The sequence below is a fragment of the Stigmatopora nigra genome, chromosome 7 (genome assembly GCF_051989575.1).
Source record: "Stigmatopora nigra isolate UIUO_SnigA chromosome 7, RoL_Snig_1.1, whole genome shotgun sequence".
Classification (NCBI taxonomy): domain Eukaryota; kingdom Metazoa; phylum Chordata; class Actinopteri; order Syngnathiformes; family Syngnathidae; genus Stigmatopora; species Stigmatopora nigra.
In genome coordinates this window covers 5090001-5110671 of record NC_135514.1, presented here as the reverse complement: position 1 = coordinate 5110671, position 20671 = coordinate 5090001, and the positions used below count along the sequence as shown (strand labels likewise).

The 20671-nt window shown below is 38.7% G+C and overlaps 1 protein-coding gene across 35 annotated transcripts in view; it reads right to left on the bottom strand.

The window, feature by feature from the left end:
- Window positions 1-20671, bottom strand: part of rims2a (regulating synaptic membrane exocytosis 2a) — a 99044-nt gene that overhangs the window by 18094 nt on the left and 60279 nt on the right. For 9 of the 35 annotated variants that reach the window (XM_077721421.1, XM_077721424.1, XM_077721411.1 and 6 more), the window contains 12 exons: window positions 20014-20144; window positions 19715-19886; window positions 18624-18777; window positions 18495-18518; window positions 17421-17489; window positions 16449-16587; window positions 14047-14163; window positions 11301-11486; window positions 10003-10109; window positions 4224-4324; window positions 1227-1393; window positions 413-649 (listed from right to left, as the gene is read on the bottom strand). In XM_077721421.1, the coding sequence (XP_077577547.1) occupies window positions 413-649; window positions 1227-1393; window positions 4224-4324; window positions 10003-10109; window positions 11301-11486; window positions 14047-14163; window positions 16449-16587; window positions 17421-17489; window positions 18495-18518; window positions 18624-18777; window positions 19715-19886; window positions 20014-20144 (1604 nt within the window). Of the gene's footprint in view, window positions 1-412; window positions 650-1226; window positions 1394-4223; window positions 4325-10002; window positions 10110-11300; window positions 11487-14046; window positions 14164-15774; window positions 15841-16448; window positions 16588-17420; window positions 17490-18494; window positions 18519-18623; window positions 18778-19714; window positions 19887-20013; window positions 20145-20671 lie in introns of all 35 variants that reach the window. The other 26 variants (XM_077721422.1, XM_077721427.1, XM_077721412.1 and 23 more) reach the window with 9 other exon arrangements.

The following is a 20671-nucleotide window of genomic DNA, read 5'->3' as shown; positions in this document are numbered from 1 at the left end:
TCTTAATTGATGACTGCTAAAAATAAGATCAAATTTCAAGAAACATATACATATATATTTATATATATTCATGTTTTTATTTATTAACTTACTTATTACTTATCTATTTATGTCTACAATGCCTTTCCTATTTCTGCATCCTCACCCTCGCTACTGTGACAACGGAATTTCCCGAATACGGGATGATTAAAGTTATCCAATTCAATCCGAACCACAAAGATGTAAGGGGCTCATATATTTATTAGGCTTTTTTTTTTTTTATCTCGATCCCTATCTCTATCTTCAACACTGTTAGGTAAGCATGCACATTGGTGATGCTTCACATACTATAAGTATATAGAGGAAGGCATATGGAGGTTTATACTGCATTGATTAGTAGGAGTTTATGGTTAGAGGCTGCCATACTTGTTACCTGAGGTCAGTCTCTGAGACACTCCTCTGGTGTAAGTCGTCTTCGCTCATCATTTCTTCATGATGCTGATTGTCTTTTTCTATTCTGTCCCCTGATCGCTTCCTCTCTCCCTTCACAATCCCCTCTTTATTGGCCCTTTTCCCTTCACCTCCACCTATCCTGTCTGTCTCTTCCTCTTCTAGAACTTCATTTAAATGCTCATCCCCCTCCCGAGAATGGCTCCTTGATTGCAAATGGCTGTAGACGGAGACAGAAGCAACACAGCAGCACATGCACAGCAGAAAGAAAGCCAAACAAAAGCATGAGAAGTGTCAAGTGAGAAAAATAAAGCTCAAACACAGATATACAATAGAGCACCCAAGATCAAAAGCAGACACAGCAATAACACAAATGAGAAATGAAGAACTAATCGTGTCATGGGAGATATATTTTTTAAACATCGGATTTTAAAAAACATCAAAATGATGGCAAGAGTTTGATTTTTTTTTTTTTTTACCAGTTGTGACAAGTGGTGGACAATTTTCTCTCACAGCTTGAAATCAGAGTTCAAACATTTGGTTCAAAATTCTTCTGTAACAGAGCCAAATCTGAACTCATGGAGCTGAAAAAATGACACAGTAATCTACCTGGTTCATTTTCTCCTTGAGAATCAACCAGGTTCAAACAAATTCAGTGTTGAAAATGTCTGAACATGGAACATGTACAAGAATAAAGAACATTTCAGCTGTGAGGGATTTGTCCACTTGTGTAAAGCATGTTGCTTTTATAGTGAAAAAAAAATCACAGATGCCCAAAGCGGAGGAGATCAGCCTACCGGATCTTGCGGTTTCCTTGCGGCCTTTCAGACTGGACAGATATGTAGCTCGTGCTGCTGAACCGAGAGGCGCTACTGGTTCTCGACACAGCGGACACGTCGCTAACATCACTGTCAGATGATTTGGCAGAGAGGTTATCTGAGCCCCGTGGATCCCTGCCGGAATGCTGAAGAATGGAGAAAACAGGTTATTATTGCTTTGCAGGTGTTTAGATAACACAGTAGAATGTCATACATTTATTTAAAAAATCATATCTTTTAGTTTAAAAAGCTTTCATTCTGGTTGTGCCATAGTGATTAGATTAGAACTTTATTTCATCCCGTATTAGGGGAATTTCTTGGTTGCAGTAGCAAGACAGACACAAGACACACAAGACATTGTAGACCTAGGTAAAAAACTGGAGCCACACATATGAAGTCCACAAGGTGGAGACCTTCTGCAGACTGAGACTGAAGTTACTGGACAGTCTCTCAGTAGTCTGGAGGTTTTAAAGATCATCTTCCTTGGCTAAATCGGGATTGTTTCTCCAAACCTGAGCATTGTGGTGCAATGAAACCAGAATATTGCAGCAATAAGTGCCCAATGGTAAAATACCGAGACTTCAGATATTACGATTAAAGTAGTCGGAAGGACACATGAGGAATCTTTGGCCTGTTTTTTGCTTCATCCTCCTCTACACCAACCACTTTTATGTCCTCCTCCACTAGATCATGTATTTTCTCCTAGGTCAACCTCTAGATCTGTTCTCGGAAAATTTTACCCTCAAGATCCTTTTACCGATATAGTCCCTATCGCTCCCCTGAACATGTACAAACGATCAAAGTAATCTATTTGACCCCGTCTTTTAAACGTCGAAACTTCACTGTCCCTCTTGTTTTTGTATCTGATTAATAATCCTAATCGACCTGTTCACTCCTAAGGATAACCTCAGCATCTTCATCTCCTATACTTCTAGCTCTGCCTCCTTATTTTTCCCGAGAGCTACCGTCTCGAAGCTATACATCATGGCTGTCTTCACTGCTGTCCCCCAGACCTTTCCCTTCATTGTACCCGAGACACTGTCCTATCACATAACACACCTACATACCCAAAAATACACGCAGCTCCTCCAATGTTGTATAATAACCCTTTTGGGAATTGTTGTGCCGTAGCTTCTCCTCTGCATTTTGACTTGCTTCACTATGATTAATGGCACAATTAATTCCTTACAAAACTGTAGGATGCACACTTTTTAAATTGGATGGAAACTTGAGGACTTGGAGAAAGTCCACACAAGCAGGGGAACTACATAGGAAGGCACAAGCCGACAGCCTTAGTGACAAAGTGCTCTCCACCAGACAATCATTGTGTGTGGACATACATATTAATATTATTATTGCTGAAATGGCCTTCAAGGAATGTTTATGGGTGAGTGTGACTAAGAATAAGTCTTTGGGAATTCTGAATGTTGTTTTGTCAATGAAGTTTCCGAGAAGGATATTATTTAACAGACCACTCATGTGCTGCTCTTCTTTATACAGCACACTGATCACACTGGATGCCCTTAAAGTGAGAGTCTTCATAACACATACATAAAAGGAAAGTTGGGAAGCGACTCTTGAGTCCCAGACAGTGGGAATACAGCAGGCTCTGGCAGAGATTTCAAAACATGTCCTTCCATGATCACTTCAGAGGTAGTAAACACTTGCCTCTGCAAATCCTCAAAGTCACGTTTCTTTACCTTCCAAGACTTCAGTATCCAACGAAAGTACATTGTTCATTTACTAGACTTTAACCTCATTACTTAAAAAATACTTAATTGACTCAAATGAAGTAATTTAGCAAACAGTATATCTGAATTTGGAATCTTGGAAACTCAAACAGCACTACTGACTTTTTTTTCAAATCATACAAAGTTCCATATGGCTAACTAATGACATGTAAATAATAAAATAACATTTAAAAAAGTTGTCTGATTTTTTAAAATACATTTATTTATACACAATTTACAATTTTCTTTGTAAATTGTCTCTAAAATGGTTGGTAAAGAGAAAAAAACACTTGGCTCTGTAATGGTGGGCTTGTATAAAATACTGATTTTAAAACTTTCAGGCCATATTATGAAATTTGTTTTCCCCCCATAATGCTTTAGAATGCACCGGATGACATGTCAGTGAGCAGATGTACACTGCCAAAGCAAACAAACAGGATTCTAAAGCAATGGAGTGGAATTTTAGACAAGTCAATATCACCTCTTGCATTCATTTGACCATGCATTCACGCATTGAAGCCAAAAATAGAGGGGAAATGGTCAAACAACAAGCATGAAGAGAAGACAGTTACAGCAGAGGCCTGTCAGAGCATGACCAGGAAAGAAAACAAGAGTTCTGGTGATGCCTGTAAATTCCACTTTTCCATTTGGGGATGTTAGATTTAATTGCCAAGTGAGTACATTGCTACAAACTAAAAATGAGCACAACCAAACTTAGTCTAGCTCCTGCCGACTTTTTAAAAACATACACTAGTATGCATGCTAATGTGTTTACAAGCTATTGTATGTTGCATGGTAGGGTATAATATTTAAGCGTGTATGCATGATACACATACTGCACCCAATAATACATAGTTCCATATGTATGTATTAAATACAGTAGTGGTCGCAATAATAGTAGTCAATTTCAGGTACATGACGACTTTTCCTCAAGAGTAAATGTTTGCTATTGCTACAGATAAGCCATTTAAGACTAGTTATTCATATATTCATTCATTTTCTGAACTGCATAGGGGTGCTAGAACCTATCCCAGCTAACTATGGGGATTAGGCAGGGAACACCCCAAATTGGTTGCCATCCAGTCACGCTCGCACATACACACGTACGTAATTTGGATATTGTTTTCGTATATTGGAACAGTCGTTTGCCTACCAAGGTGTTTCGTAACCTGAAAATTTCTTATTTAGAGGCATTCGTAAAACGAGGTACCACTGTATTTCAATGAATATATAGAAATGTTTTAACCTTGTGGTAGTCCTGCTCTAGCCGTGAGTCAGAGCCTGCTCCCTGCTTGTACTTGTTCATCTTCATCTTCATCTGTCTGGTCCGCTCCTCCATGTCAATACCTAAACAGAGAAAATTAGTTGTCATTTGAAGATCAACAGTAAAGAGTAAAAGTATGCTTGGGGGTAACACTGCAGTGATCGGAGACAAGCTTCTGCTGTGCTATGACTTATGAGTTGTGATAAGAACTGATCAGATGGGAGAAAAATGGATGATCTGCTTGAAAATCTTCAAGATATTGAGTAAAGAAACAAGCTTTGCAACACATTTGACAGGTAGCCGTCCATCTTGGGGAATCACACTCCCAGTGCTCATTGCAAACCATGATGAATTACTGCTTGTTTAATTAAGATAACAAATGAATATCATTTAAATTCAATTAATATCACTTCACCAATTCAAATCAATTAATCTTGCCGTGGTTTATTCCTCAATCTACGGTACCCAGACGTTTGGTCGACGGACAGTTCTCTATCTCTCTCATGATTCTAATTTTAAGAGTGAGCGAATCCGGCGACCAAATGTCCGTTCGACGAAACGTCCGGGGACCAAGTGTCCTTTGAACAAACGTCCGGTCACGCAATATCCAAACAGACATGCAGTGTCAGAAAATATGAATAGCAAATAAATACTATTCTTTGTTTTATGATTAACATGATAGTACACCTTAACCAACAGGCCACCTCTCCACTCATCATGCCTGAAAAGAGTCTGCACCTGTCTCTTTTCCAGGCACCAGATTTATATTTACACCCTCATAACCACGGGCGACCTCCCAAAACCAATCTGGCATAAAATTATCCACTGGACCCCATCTTCACTGCTATGGTCAAATCAGGTCTCACGGTCCTTGTCCTGACACATAACTGAACCCACGCTGGCATCCTTCTCGAACTGCTTAAACTGTCAAATGCTCTTGCCAATTAATAGTGTTATACACACTCATCAGTCAGATAAGCATCAACATTTTGCGTTTAAAAACTCAAAGTTTACCAGTTTATATGATTTGAGTTGAGTTCTTCAGTTGGTGCTTGGACTTGGTAGAGGATATTCAATCATTCATTAATTTTCCTTACCGCTTATTCTCACAAGGGTTGCGAGGGGTGCTGGAGCCTCCCCCAGCCAAGTATGGGAACTAGTTGGGGGACACCCTGAGTTGGTGGCCAATCAATCACAGCACACAAGGTCAAAGGCAGCCATTCGCGCTCACTCACATCTAGGGATCAATTTAGAGTGTTCAACCAGCCTATCATGCATGTTTTTGGGTGTAAACCCATAAAATCCAGGAAAAATATGCAAACTCAAAAAAATGGTATTGAACCTTCAACAGCTTGTAAAGCTGGATCATAGTATCAGGCCATCTCAAGCTTATGGTACTTTAGTAAAATGTTGATATTCTGCACTTTAACTTGGACACCATGTCACATAGGACAGCATGATGTATGAATGAAAAAAATATCGAGAAAGGGCGTAATTTACATATATTTTTTTCATCTTATTTATAAGAATTTAAAATTGGGAAAGCTGTTGACAAATCAGACTTAGTTTTTTTTCTTCTTATAGTCACCGTAGTAAATACCAAGTCTCATTTTCCTGATTATGTCATCATTATCTCCAATTCCTGCTGACTGGAAGAAGCAAATATGGTTGCATTACCCATCATGGCATCTTGGTAATAAAATCTAGCTACCTTCTCTCAATTAACATTAACATGAACAAACTTGGATGCAATTTTTCATTATTAAACTTATTATTCATTTTTTTCAGGTGACCAGGTGATGTAAACTTCAACACATTTATTAAGACATCATTGAAGTAAGGAACTGGTTATTGAGGCAATGAGACCACAAATGAAAAACACCCCCAAAACAAACAAGCAAACAAAAGAACTAAATAATAAACACTAAACAAAATAAAAGCATTATGACCAGAACACTTGGGGGATAAAATGACGAGCAAAGCATTAAAGAAGTTGGTGATATGAGCAAGCCAGAGGAATTCTTGTGTCTGTATGTGTGGGCACAGTCCAAGCAGAAATAGAAAAGGAAGTTGATGGCAAAGAAAGGACAGACCTGAGATTGTCCAATTTGGTGAGGCAGTATCATCTAAGATCACATCCAGAATGGACAGACAGAGGAGAGGAAGGTAGAAGTGAGAGGATACAAGGAGATGAATTGAAGTTATAGGGTGTGAGACACCACCACTTACAGAAAGGCCGCTGTTTGAATGGTCAGGGTGAAAAAGATAAAGGCTGAGAGAAGGGGAGGCACACAAAACAACATAATACAATACAACAATGACAAAACAATGATCAACATTGAACATATAACACTCAAAACAAAAACATACAAGAACACAAGAACTCCACAATGGCCATACAATCAAAATTTGAGTAAGTGCACGCGAGGCTGTAAGAAACTGAGGTAGAATTTTAGATTTCCAACACATTACGGAGATGAATAGGAATTGTGCTTTAAAGGGAAAAAAGCTGTAATAAATTAGTCTTGTTAATATACTGCACAGGATGGAAACTTGACCCCGCTGGCCTAGAATCTAAGGAGAGGTTAATCAAGTCTGTAAAGGTTTAACTTTGTGAAAGCTGGAAAAAAAAGTTGGGAAAACAAGAGGAGATATACAAAGACGAGCTATAAGCAGGAAAGTGTCAAAATGAAAAGAAAGAGAACCGTCATACAATGAGAAATTAAATGAGAGATTACTGCAGAAAGTATTAACTAATAAAAAAATAGTGGATTCTTGCTATGCTTTAAGGTTGTGCATTCACACCTTTTTCTCCCTCTCTGTTGACTTTTATATTTCAGCTTCAAATGTAACTTCAATCCTGCAATCTTCAGGAAAATATTTGATTTGCCATCAATGAATAAATGTGTTTTAATCATCAACCACTCATTTGACCTCTAGTCCATTGTTCCTATTTAATATCCAACCATAATTGTTTAGGATGATTTGACTTAGTATGCTATTTGAATAAACATTTAAGGTTTGCATTGCCTTACATAAATTCAAACATGTGTGATTCTTAATTGTGATGTGCCTAAGTACCTTTTATCACTACTTTAAACTGTATGTGTGTCCGAAACACTATTGGAAACTGTGGAGGAAAGTTGTGTATAATCGATATGATACAAATAACGTACAATCAATAATCATATGTATAGATGTACACAAACTTGTACTGTACATTTCATCTGTGATCCAAACAAGCATTCACACTCACATTTCCATAGACAGAAAAAAACTTGTTTTAGGTGCATAAAAAGATCAAAGATAAAACAACCTAAAAGACAAAAGTAAAAGTCAAGAGATATCATGCAAAAATCCACACAAAACGTCCAGAAAAGATACTTACAAGACAAATCTTACAACTCTGAGGCAGACATGATAAACACTAATCCCGCGTTTTATTGGAATTATCATCCAAATCCATAAACTCCATGCAGGACAGCAAAATCACAAACACACACCAAAAGGACAGCTAAAACCAAAAGCTACCACCCTGTTGTTTCCTGGTTACATTTAAAACTTAATCCAAAAAGTACCCTGCCACCCACAATAACAGCTGAAGTACATCTGACATTATTGGAGGATTTTCGCAGAGTATGTCAACTTAAATTGAGTTAAAAGAGTCTTGAAATAAGACACCACACCAAGAAGAAAGTCCACCCAGACCAACAAACCTGTGATACTGAGGGAGGGATGCATCCCTTCATCAGACAGCGAGCCATTAAGCCCTCGCTGCTGGTCCTCCCAAGTTACTTCTACAGTGAGACACACACAAAATATATTGACAATAACACCCTGGTTCAAGTCCTAAAATAAGGTGATTTTTATCCATCTTCATACGACTTGAAGTTAAAATAAAATGTACGTGTAAGGTGGTTAAAACTAGAATGTAAAGTGAGACTAGTCACTAGATGGAGGCGCCTTTCAACTTCAGCACCAAACTAATGGACAGCTCCGTTGCCGTTTGGAATGTTTGCATTCATTGTGACTAGTGCGACATCTCCTGGCCACATGGTGTAGTACCATATAAACTTCTGAAACAAATGTAAATTTATTGTCGAATATTTCTTCTATAACAAAGCAGTAGATATCCTAAGATGAAAAAAATTAATATATGCTTGTGCATTCAGTAATCCAAGTCAAATTTAAGTGTTTTGTAATGTAGAATTGAAGCTGTCCTTTAAAGTGACGCTGAGGATTTGCTATAGTCCAGAAAACTAGGATGTTGTGATCAAAATTAAAGTTTTTATCCATATGACATTACAATTAAAACACAAGATCACCATGCATGCCTCTAACGTAATCATGTCTGTTTTTCCACAATCAGATGCAGAGAAGTACGTATAGATAATAGAGGAGATAAGTGAATACCACACACAAATTCATAGAATTAATCCCACACAATCACAAATGCAAAAGGACTTGCCTTTCCTCCCATTTAATGGCGTCCCTTGAATCTTTTCAGTACAAAATGCTATTGGTGGAAACACAGACGGCGGCACAAAATGTGTCATCAATTTCAAACATTGTGAAAACTTCACGATGCTACACTATGAAAACAGTTCATATCTTGAAGGCAAATGAGAACATCTTAAAATGCTATAGTGAATAGAAATCATTCATATTTTGAATATACTAAGTGAATACAAAGAAATATACTAACAAATATTTTAATTGATTTTTTTTTTGGTATTTTGGTACAGAAACCACCAGCATTTGCTGGATTTCTTAACATAACCTAATTTGGTACTGGTTTGACTGGTAAAGAAACTAGCACGTACTGGATTTTTAGCATGGGAAGGAGAAGTTTGAACTGGGGATGATTTGTGGAGTTTTGGTGCCGGTCTTGCTGGTGCAGAAACCAGCATATGCTGGGTTTTTTTTGTTTGTTTTTTTGAGCAGGGAAGGGAAAGCGAACTGGGGTGGAGAATATGTGGTCTGAATGGTCGAAAAGCTTCCAGTGTGAAATATTGCCATAGTCTGGCCCTGCTTGTTGTTCTGATCAATAAGCAATGGAATGGTCCACACATACAAAGTAGCTAATGTCTTAAAATGTATTGTTGAAAGAAACATAAAACAACAAACATGCCGGTATAGGGAGAAGAATAGTCCAGAAACTGTTCCAGACATTGAGAGTAATACTAAAAACTATTTGGAAAGAATTTCCAAAGAACAGCAGGACAGAAAGAACAACAGAGAAATGAGCTGCTTAGGGCCGACAAGAGGATCCCTAACGAACACTGACAATAATGAAAGAGACTCGGTAATGCTTTGACATGTGTTAGAGGACTGTCTGTGCTTTTGGATTCCTAGAAGCTTTGTCCCACCCAGTCTTATTCTCCAATTACTGTAAGTCAGACCAAACATTTGGTCTTACGAAATTCCCTGCCAAAAATTGCCAAAACAAGACACATTTCAAAACAGCACTAGAAGTAGGATCCAACACAGAAGAACAGCAATAAGATGAAAGAAGATTTACACTACACTATGTACTGTCAAACATGTCCACCACCACCAAGTTTTGTTTGCTTTCAGCGCCAGATTTGGCCCAACCCAATCACTCTGAAGACATAACACTTTACACACAGGTACAGACCTTCACAAGGCTCAGTCCCTTCGACTCCATCTTCTACAAGGGAAAGTTCTTTCAGGTATAATCGCTCAGACCACAAGAAGCATTTATCTTTCACCCCCGCAAAAAAACAATAGGAAGACTTACTTCTGTCCTTCCCTGTGGATGGAAGCTGAGGGAGTTGCCGACCTCGTCTGTGGGACATTGGCGTACTGTTTGGGCTGGTCTGGACGGATCCGCTACGAGGGTGCGCCCTACATGACACAAAAAGGTTAAAAGTGGTAAGACAAAAAAACTAAGGATGCCACTTGTCGTAGATGAGGCACCCCCATTAAAGTTAAGGATGTTGGTTGACTCGAGGCAATAAGTGACATCATAGTGTCATTCTAAAAATACATGATCAATATTAGACGTCCTTAATCTGACAATGTAAATGTAAACAACAATTAAAGTCAAAGATTTACTTTGCTCAAACTATATCCCACATGAGATTGCTGACAACACAACCATCAATCTAAAATTCAATGTAGTTATGCATCAGTGACGTTTGACATATGACATGGGGGTAAAGGGACACATCAACTGTTAAGAACTGAGCTGCAAAAAAAAATAAAAAACACAAAACAAAACAAAAAAGAGGCGTTGAAACGCATGTGCGGTCAGTCGTCAAGCTGCAGAAAGAAAAAAGTTCAATGCAGAATCAGCAGACCATGCGTTCGAACCATCTCTAAAAGGGTTTGAACTCAAATCACATAGAAAAACAAACATGGGATGCCATCAAAGGGGGGTAAAAAAGCATCAGTCAGTTGATGTTAGTAATAAATCAAAAGAAAGGTCTGGCCCAACACTGCTATACTCACGCAGGTGTATGAGCAGTGTGTCCAAAATCAAAATTAATGAGCACGGTATCTGGTGCCAGGATTAGCGTGCTTCAGACATTTAAATAAAATGCAGCATCAGTAATCAGGTCAACAAAAAATGGGTAAGGTGAGTGCATTTGGCTGAAAGAAGGAAAGGCAGCACCTATTGTGATTGTGTGTGTTGGTTGATGGTAAAATTAGTTCCCCCATTCGGTTAGTGTTCGTCTGGTTAGTTGGTTTCAAGGTGAGGTGAAGCTTGTGCGTAAATGACTGCTTCTAGTTTATCCAAACGTTGCTAGTAGGAAATGTAGGAATTAATTTTCAAGAGGGTTTTCTTATATATTGAAGATTGTATAGCTAATACGCAGATTTAATTTATTTATTAATTAAAATCAATTTTTTTTCATGTAATTTACCCTTTTGCTAAATTTTCTGGTTAGCAGCATATCAATTTGACTGGATCTCTTTTGATGAAAAAAAAAAATCCTAAATCGATTCTCCCTCCCAAATTGCTTAGGAATGTCTAATGAAGGTCAAAATCTGAAATTGTGATGAGCAGGTTGACGATCCAATCTGGCGTCACACCTCGTCATGGCAGGTGAGGGAGGGGCCGACCTCCCGGATGGTAGAGACGGCATGGACCTCATCATCGATGAGTCGTGGGGGCGTTCGGTGGAGCGTGATCGGGATGCAGGCCATTCTATTGTGGGCCGCTGGTCTGCAGAACGGGACCTGCTGTGATACTCGTGTCTATCCATGGCTCCGTGATTCCTATAGAAGTTATTGAGAGATAGGCAGGAACTCAGTGGGGCCCCATGGGGCAGGGAAGGGCTGGATGGAAGGGAGGTCAGTGTGGATAACTTTGGTTAACCTCCGATGGGTGCATTTGTTTATGGACCACACCGTCGTTTGTCATGTGCTCTGTAAGGACCACACGTGTTTTTGCCATTAGCCAGCAGTTTTCACTTGGCAAATTTAGTGATTCTATAAAAAATGGTTTCCAAAGAGAGGACAAAGAATCCACATTAAGAGGGTTGCACTAATGATAAGATTTCCATGACAATAAATGAAAACTTGAATAAAAATACATTCAAGGTTCACAATATCAAATTAATTCTTGTTACTGTAACTCAACTGGAAGCATTAAGGAACAAAAAACGTGGGGTCCTTCAATGCATATGTGAAAACATACCATTAGACAATTCAATAACTTGGTAGCTGAGTTTTGAAGTATTTTCTACGGATCAAATAACAGTAAACATTAAACAAATATAACAATGAAGCCTTCCCGGCATATATGAATTACTGAATTTGGCTCTGCCATTTGATGGCTGGAGTTTCTTACAGAGAATCTGTGGTGACATAAAGGTGGTGTGCAATGTATTGAAGTGTGTGCTCATGCAAGTGTTATAGTGCTCATGTGAAGAATGTTTGAGGTATTGTTATGCACCGTGAGGTTATGACATTGAGTTGTTGTTGCCAGCAAAAAAAGAGGCATTTTGGCACTCAGGGTACACAAACAGTCTGAGGAGCTGTTAAAACTAAACTAAATACACAAAGAATAAGAATTAACAGAGTTATTAACAATTAACACATAAAACACAACACAAAATGAATAAACAACGCATTAAAATGAAAAAAAAAATGAAGATACAACACAATAGTATTTAGTTCATGAGCATGCATGTCGGCTAATACATTGTAATACTTCAAATAATGAATATCAGTAATCCATCTTAAACTTAATGTTAGAAACAAAGTTTAATACTTCTGGGTTTAGCTTTGTATTAGGCAGGGAGAGTAAAAAATATTTTCAGCGGTTAGCGTGTCGGCCTCACAGCTTTGGGGTACTGGGTACAAATCCAGGCCTGGTACACATGTGTGAAATTTGCATGTTCTCCCCAGGCCTGCGTGGGTTTTCTCCGGGTTCTCCAGTTTCCTCCCACATTCCAAAGACATGCATTGTAGGATGATTGGACACTCTAAATTGCCCCTAGGTATGGGTGTGAGAGTGAATGGTTGCCCGTCTCCTTGTGCCCTGGTATTTGCAGGCTCCCCCCGCCTCTGGCCCGAAGTCAGCTGGGATAGGCACCAGCACCCCCCCGCGACCCTAGTGAGCATAAAGCGGTTCAGAAAATGAGATGAGATGAGATTTGAATTGAATTTGCTTGTTATCAAAAGTTAACGTTTACAAATCTTGGCAAAACTAACCAGTCATTTTAAAAGGCTTTATTGCTTTGAAAAATTATGCACAGTAATGGCCAAGATAAAATTGAGCAGTTCAGATTGGTCTAAATTGGATTATTATTTTTACGAGGTATATTCACGATTTGGTATAATATATAGATGTGTTTAATTTTTTTAATGCTTGTGCTTTGAGTCCCAAGAATTGTGTCTTGGGGCAATTTTGTGGCAGTGCACTTTATCACAAGTCCTCATTGCATGTCTCCCAGAAAGCACATTTAAATAAGCCTGCCAAAAGACAAAAAGTCCCCTACTTTATAAAAATTATTCACGTCTGTCCATATCATACAATATTATTTTTCCTCCTCTCAGTTTCCTCAGCAAGTTTCACTCATTTTTAATCTGACTGAATACTGACAAACAAACTGGATCAGGATGGAGTTGGGGCATCAGGCCCATATGCAGATAAACACGTCCCGTGCTAAACTGTTCAAATAAATAAATAAATGAATAAAAAGTGACAAGGCACTTTTGTTAATGATTTTTCTATGCTGATTCTAAGTCCAGCTGAGCGTTGCAAGAATTTTGAAACACTTCAGTAAAGACGGTTTGCTGAACATTGAGTGATCATTTACAATGATTTTGCGAGAGAAAATTTCATTGGATTTGCGCACTGGGGCCCTGGCAAGGGTCCTGAGCAAATACTGGTGTTATCAACTCATTATCACATTGTAGCTGGACACCAGAATTCCAAGGGAAAGTCGAATGGTGTACAAAAAGTAGGTATCAATAGAATATAAAGAAGTACACTAAAAATTATGCACAGCCTTTATAGGCATACGCCTCCTTGCATAATATGTGTAACAGGAAAACATGACAACATCCACAAAGCAACAGTCACGTGCTGGCCAGCAATTTACTGAAAAGTCAAAAGCTGACAACAGCAACATGAATAGCTCCAAGCCTCGGACTACAAGCACAGAGGCAGTTGTGTACCACTCACGTACAATTACACAACTTTGGAGCAGTGATGTCTCTTCGGCAGAAACCGATATCAAACAGGATATCATTTTCTGGCATCACGGTTATATAAATAAAGACGTCAAGATGACAGATGCACAGATGCAGCAACGCTGCATGTCAATACCTCTCGAAGTCATAGTCAGAAGAGTAGGCGCCCTCAGAAAAGGCACGGGACATCCTAGTGGAACGCAGTAACCTGACTGCTTCCTCACGGCAGATTGGGTACACACGGTGGTTTCGGCTGGGAAAAAATATCACAACTGGTGAGATTTGGTTGGTTTTCTTCCTACAATCTGGCTTTGAACCGTTGAGCTTCCATTTGCTAGTCGTTTGCGTACCCTTGTTCCTTCTTCATGAATGCAAAATGAACTCAGAGATATTTTGCAATTGTTAAAAGAGGGAGTCCTTGGGTTGTGCCTTGCGTTGTTTCATTCTTGCAGACACCCCAAAAAAATATAAAGGTTAGGCCAGGATATGGGACTTACGTGGTCAAACTGCGTAATCGTGCGTTCAAAGAATATCAACATATGAACATATATGCCGAGTTTTTTCATTGGAAAAAAAGCTGTCTCCTTGTACTGCCATACCTTACGACTGCCCCGACATACGCGCAATTTGAGATACGAGTAAAATTTTAGGAAAATATTTATCTTGAGATACGAGACAGATTTTGATTTACGAGCATACAGTGGAGGCGAGAGGCTGATCATAAGAACATCATGGGCACTGTCTTTCTGGTGGCAACCCCCTCGTGTAATGTCTCTAAGAGCACTGGGCGGAGCATTGCAATTTTTCATTTTTGTTCCGTTAGTCAGTGCGAATGGCGTATAAACTACTTCTCGTTGGCAAGTGGTCGTGCATTATCCTATTGTGAGGACATTTGTGTGCACAATTTTGGAAATATTTTGAAGGGTAGACAAAAGCAAATAACCCTTGATAGGTTGCACCTGTAAGACAGGGTGGAGGCGGGGCAAATAAAGCCAACGAAGAAAGGTATCAAAACTTAAAACAAAATTAGAATTAAGTTAAGTGTAAAGTGAGATCAAACTTATTTTTCAGTGTGTCTGCACAGTAATCCAAGTTCATTTAAATTTGTTTATGTTATGTTACGAGCGCGTAGCCATGCAAAAAGTCTCCCCCCTGGTCCCTCTCTCTCTACCCTCCGCAAAATCCGCCTAATTTTAGTACTATTAAACACATTTTAGTATTACTAAACCACTAGTTATTTGTTACTTTGTTAATAAATCGCGAATTAGAACAAACAAAAAAAAATTTCCGATCCAATGTCTGTCTCCTTGCACCCTGGCTGTCAACTGATTTGGGGTGTCCCCCACCTGTGCACATAGTTGGCTTGGATAGGCTCCAGCACCCCCTCACCTCTTGTAAGGATAAGTACTGTGGGAAATTAATGAATGAAATACTGAATGATGATTCTGAAAATGAAATGCTGATAAAGGACGGGTAAAGTATTGGGTTGGTAATCGTTCCTCATCAGTTTTATTGAAAAGTGTCGCATGTGCTCCATCATTTAGAGAGCCAACGTAATTGATGGAAATAAAATTGTCTATTTTAAGTCTGTAACTACAATCAATAGGGAAGCATCTACTTTTGGTTTAATCAGGTTACAATAATAAGATGAAATGTATATATTACTATGTTTATGTATAAAAAAGCTGGTTTTAACAAGTGAAGGTGACACTGTTCAAAGAAAACAAGCCATACTGTAAGTGCAAAGTAATCCATAGTCAAATGGGAGTTTTCTCGAAAAAGACTAGGAAAACAAAAGACTGTGTATCGAGCTAGAGTTTGTAGTTAATTGTGTTGAAACATGCACGATTAGGTCAGCATCTACCTGTGTTCCTTTTGAGTAGCATCACTAGTCTGAGTATGTCTGGTTCGAGGAAGGGTGAGAAAATGGCTGCGACGACATGGAGGAAGGAAAGAAGACAGAGATGGATCTAAGATGGTGTCAAAGAGGAAACGAAGATGAACAATCGCAAGTAAAGGGGTCCGCAGGTGACAAAACACTATTTCTTTTTTTTTTTTTTTTTTTTGAGAGCAGGTTCCAGGAAAATCTGAACTATGATCAAAAAGGAGGAATGTAAGTATGGTCTGAGTAGGCCAGGGCTATGGAAAGGCACTTCGACAATAATATCTTTATGACAAATAACATTTTACTTGTCTCGTTTCCTCTCATGTGAGATGTTGGTATTGTATGCAGGCTTGGCATATTTTCAGAATCTGCAAAGCGTTATATGACACTCCCTTGTTTTCAAGTTAAAAAAAGTCACTGTTGTTGAAAAATCGACCATAAATAATACAGAAGACAGAAACATTTGTTTTTGATTTAGCACATCTTATCTCTAAATAATTAACCAATATATTTTATAAAATATAATTGCTATATGAATGGAAAAAGAAAGTGAAACAATTCATGGGATTGTTAGAAACATGGTCACAAATGAAGATTCCCATAAAAAAAAAAAACCTGAAATTAACATATTCTTCAAATGGTGTTATAGTTACCTGGAAGGTGGGGGAACACTTGGGGAGCGTGAACGTGCTCGATGTATTTCGGCCGACCGGGAACAGTGGTTAGAAGACATCACCTGTTCTGGGACAGACAATGTGGAGCTCTGGAAGTCCCTCCCATTTGGTCGGTAGTCTGTGAAAATGGTGAACATAGGTTGGTTATTATTATTTTTTTTTTTTATTTCTAAGCATGTTAACTTTTAGTTGTAAAGCTTTGTGGAGGAGTTCCCTGTTAATTTGACCAAATAAATGCACACAGGATGACATTTTCTATGGCATGCATTCGTTCATTCTTTCATTTTCCATGTCACGCCAGGGTCGCGGGGGCACTGGAGCATATCCCAGCCTACTATGAGCAGCAGGCAGGGGACATCCTTAATTGGTTGCCAGCAAATCGCAATGACAAAAACATGCGCACATTCAAACCTGAGAACAGTTTATATTGCTCAATCAACCTAGCATACACATTTTTGGAATGTGGGGGAACACCAAAGTTATCGGAGAAAACACAAATGCTGGGGGTGAACATGCAAACACCACACAGGCCCGAGCCTGGGATTAAAGCCTTGATCTTAACCAATATGTCACTATGCTACATTGTAGTATTGGCTGAAACAGACCGTGTTATAGCACATTATGAATGTTTTTTTCTGTTTGCAAAAGGAACAAATATAAAAAAGGACCTACATTGTAAGTACTTCTCATCAGGACAGTATGTTTTTTTATGTTGGTCACTCTTTATCTTATAACAGTTCAGACTCTAACTCTGATGTTCAGTGAGGGCGTTTCACCGTAGCATTGGCAGGAACATACAGTGAGTTGCAGAGAAGAGGGAGATAAAAGGCCCTCTCCTTGCAGCTTCAGACACTGATATTGGGTGCACAGTCTTAAATTATACATTCAATCCATACATAAGGTATAATGTAAATAGGTGCCAGGTATAAGAATCAGAATATACACTTTTACCTGTTATTACCCCGACACCATCTTCACAATCGTAGTCAGATATCTCACCATCACTTATCCTCTGCGACCCTTTAAGATTTAAAATTTGAAAAGTGTTAAATGTATTATAGGACACAATAAAATATGTTTATTGTGTTTGGCTGAGGGCTTACATAATTTACAAAATATGTGGAGGAAAAATTGCATGCAAATTCTGCAGACCAAAAATCAGATATGCCTGCATGAATGCAATAGAAATTAATATCCATTGGACAGACACACAAATTAAGGGGGTGCTTGTATATCCAAGTAGAATCAAGTAAATATTTTTCTTTCTTATTGTGAAAAAAGGGGCTATACTTTATAATGCTGTACCCAACCTTTGACCTCACGTTGTCCCAAAACTTTTCATGTGTGTCAGCATTCTCACCCCTTTTTGGTGACCATTGGGTACCCAGTAGAAGCCTTCTAACAGAGGCTATCACAGGAAACATTATTTTTATTTAAGCTTGTCCTCTCGGTTTAAATATAGGTAACAAAAAAAGACGACTGAGGAAAACATTTTTTTTTACAATTTTTTTTCAAAGCATTTTACTGGACCCACTATAAAATGCTCACTGCATCCCACCAGTTTAAACAACATCCACATTCCAATCACACAAATGCAAGCACAGCAAAATAAGATTGAATTTCAAGGGACTTATTTGTCTGGGCTATTATCACAAAGGAAAAGAAAGTTTATATCAATCAGGATGGGCTGAATGGAATTTTATATAATTGTTACACCACCACGTTTGAATGCAGTTTTTTTTCTGGGAAATGTAGCAGGTTGCAAGGTGGGGACTGTTAGATATTTAATAGGTAGAGACAATTTTGTTGAGGGGTTATTATGTCTGCTACCTTGTATGGATTGAAAAAGAGGTGTAACCTACAATCCAGTTCATCACGTACAAACAGAAATGAGGTAGCAGACATATGTGCCCTTAATAGACATGTTGCACATCATCAAACATAAGGAATGCATCATTCAGGAGGATAGCAGCAAACACTCAAATGCTCCATTAATGATGCCACCTAAGAGTGCAGGACCTTTACCTGAGTATGAATATGAGCCTTTGTCTGCAAAAGCAAAAGCAGCATGGTTGATGAGATGGACAGCACATAAACTGTGATGGTACTGTAAATTAGCAAGGTTTTACGACGAGTGCAAGAGTCAGCCCTTACTCTGAAGCCGTCGCGTTGGGCTTTCTCCATGAAGCTGTCTTCGTTGGGTGTTGGGGGAGGCGCGGGGGAGTGGAATGGAAGACACATCATGGGTCTGGAGCTTGTACCAGTGAGGTTCGTCATCCAAAAGGGCTGTCTCCAGTTCAATGAGTATCTAATCATATGAAAAGGTCAACATTGGCTTAGAGACTCAATCAAATCCTTTTCTCTTGGAAAAACATTCAACTTTAACAGTGTGTTTCCAGCAGAAATAAGGTTTTATATGCACAGCATATTGAGACATACAGTCATACCTCTGCTTACAAATGCCTCTAGGTATGACATTTTCAGGTTACAATTTTTTTGTATGCAAATGGGAGACTTGACACACGAAAAAGATCCAAGTTTCGAAATCACCGAAAAAGTAAATGCATTTCCTTATCCATTATTTTGTTTTGGAAATATTGTTGTAGATGGACTGATTTTCACTTTAGAACATCGCTACCCTCAACTGGGCTCTCATTTCATCACGCTCATTTTAACAATAAAAATAAAAGCATTCAATTGGCTGTCTCACAACAACCACTATCCAAGTTTCAAGGGTTTAGTTGGTAGTTGTGTGAGGGCCATGGAATGAATTACATAAAAAGTACACCTCTACTTACAAAATTTTAAAGTAAAAAAAAAAAAAAGGTCGGGAACCAATTAATTTCGCAAATGGAGTCAAAACTGTATTATAAAAACAAACGGAATAATATTTGGCTGTGCTTTTTTGGCTGATGTGACTTGGTCACACTTAGGTGTCAACCTAATGTTCCAAAATAATGGTAATTCTCACTGATTTAATTCACCCAACTGTGGTCAAATGAAAGCAGAAAAGGAAACCAGCTCCCCGAGAACGCCTATCCAGTGTGTTTTCCATGTCTCACTCCACCAACACACCCAAATCAAATAATCAGGATTGGTATCAAGCTTCTGGACAGCTTGCTGATGAGTTGATCATTTGAGTCAGGTGTGGTAGAGGAGGGAGATATGGAAAACAGACTGGATAGGGGCTCTAGAGGACCAGACTTGGCCACCCCTGATTTACAGACTGGTGTCTTTTTTCTTACCTCTCCCAAAAATTCACTCTCTTCTTCCCTCACTCTGGCTTGGTCCCACAATGTAATCTCCAACATACGCTCCCGGAACTCCCGCCGATGTACCGGTGAATACATGAAGGTCTGGTTCCATTTTGGCTCTAAAGATTTCTTTACTGTTTTTGTTCTTCTCTTGCTTTTGTCACTGGATGAATTAATAACATGGATATTTACAATCAGAAAACTTCAGTCATGACAGATACAACACAGAAAAAGTCAGCAAATTTTATCACCAAGCATTAACATGAAATCGAATGAGACCTGGCGGTTACCTTCTGTCAGGGAGGAAGTAGATTTTCACATAAGGATTTCTGGGTCGACCATCCTCCCTGGGTGGAAGGTCCTTGGCTCCTAGTATGGTGACTATTAGTTGATGGCCCACTTTGTCATACCAGAGTTTGACCTATAAGGGCAGGAAATAAACATATTTAAATCAAAGAGAGAATGTACAAAGTGAATTATGCTGGAGAAGACAACTTCACCAGGCTTTTTTTGGCATGCATTATTGTTCCCTCTGTATATATAGTAGTATCATTATTCAATAAGGTTAAATGCTTTAAAGAATTTAGTTAGATAACAAGATCATTAAAGCTTGGAAAGTGCAGGCTTTAAAACATTACATATTAACTTTATATTTCACTCTTTAGGAGGTCCTCCAGCAAAAAAAAGTTATGTGTTGAAACAAAATAGATGTGCAGGTTTAACTTTTGTGTTTGTGTTATATATTGTGTGTACTTGAGTCTGCTGTTATCGTCCTGCAGTGTTTTTTCTTGAAAAGATTAATAAACAATATGGAAAGAAACTGGCTGGTTTTCATGTGGATTTTAGTTCATCAAAGGTGAAGTGAAATACTAAAAGAAAGATGCTCTAACATTGCCAGGATGTGTGCTCAGGGGAAATAACGGCATCTAGCAGTGATGATGTTGTCTG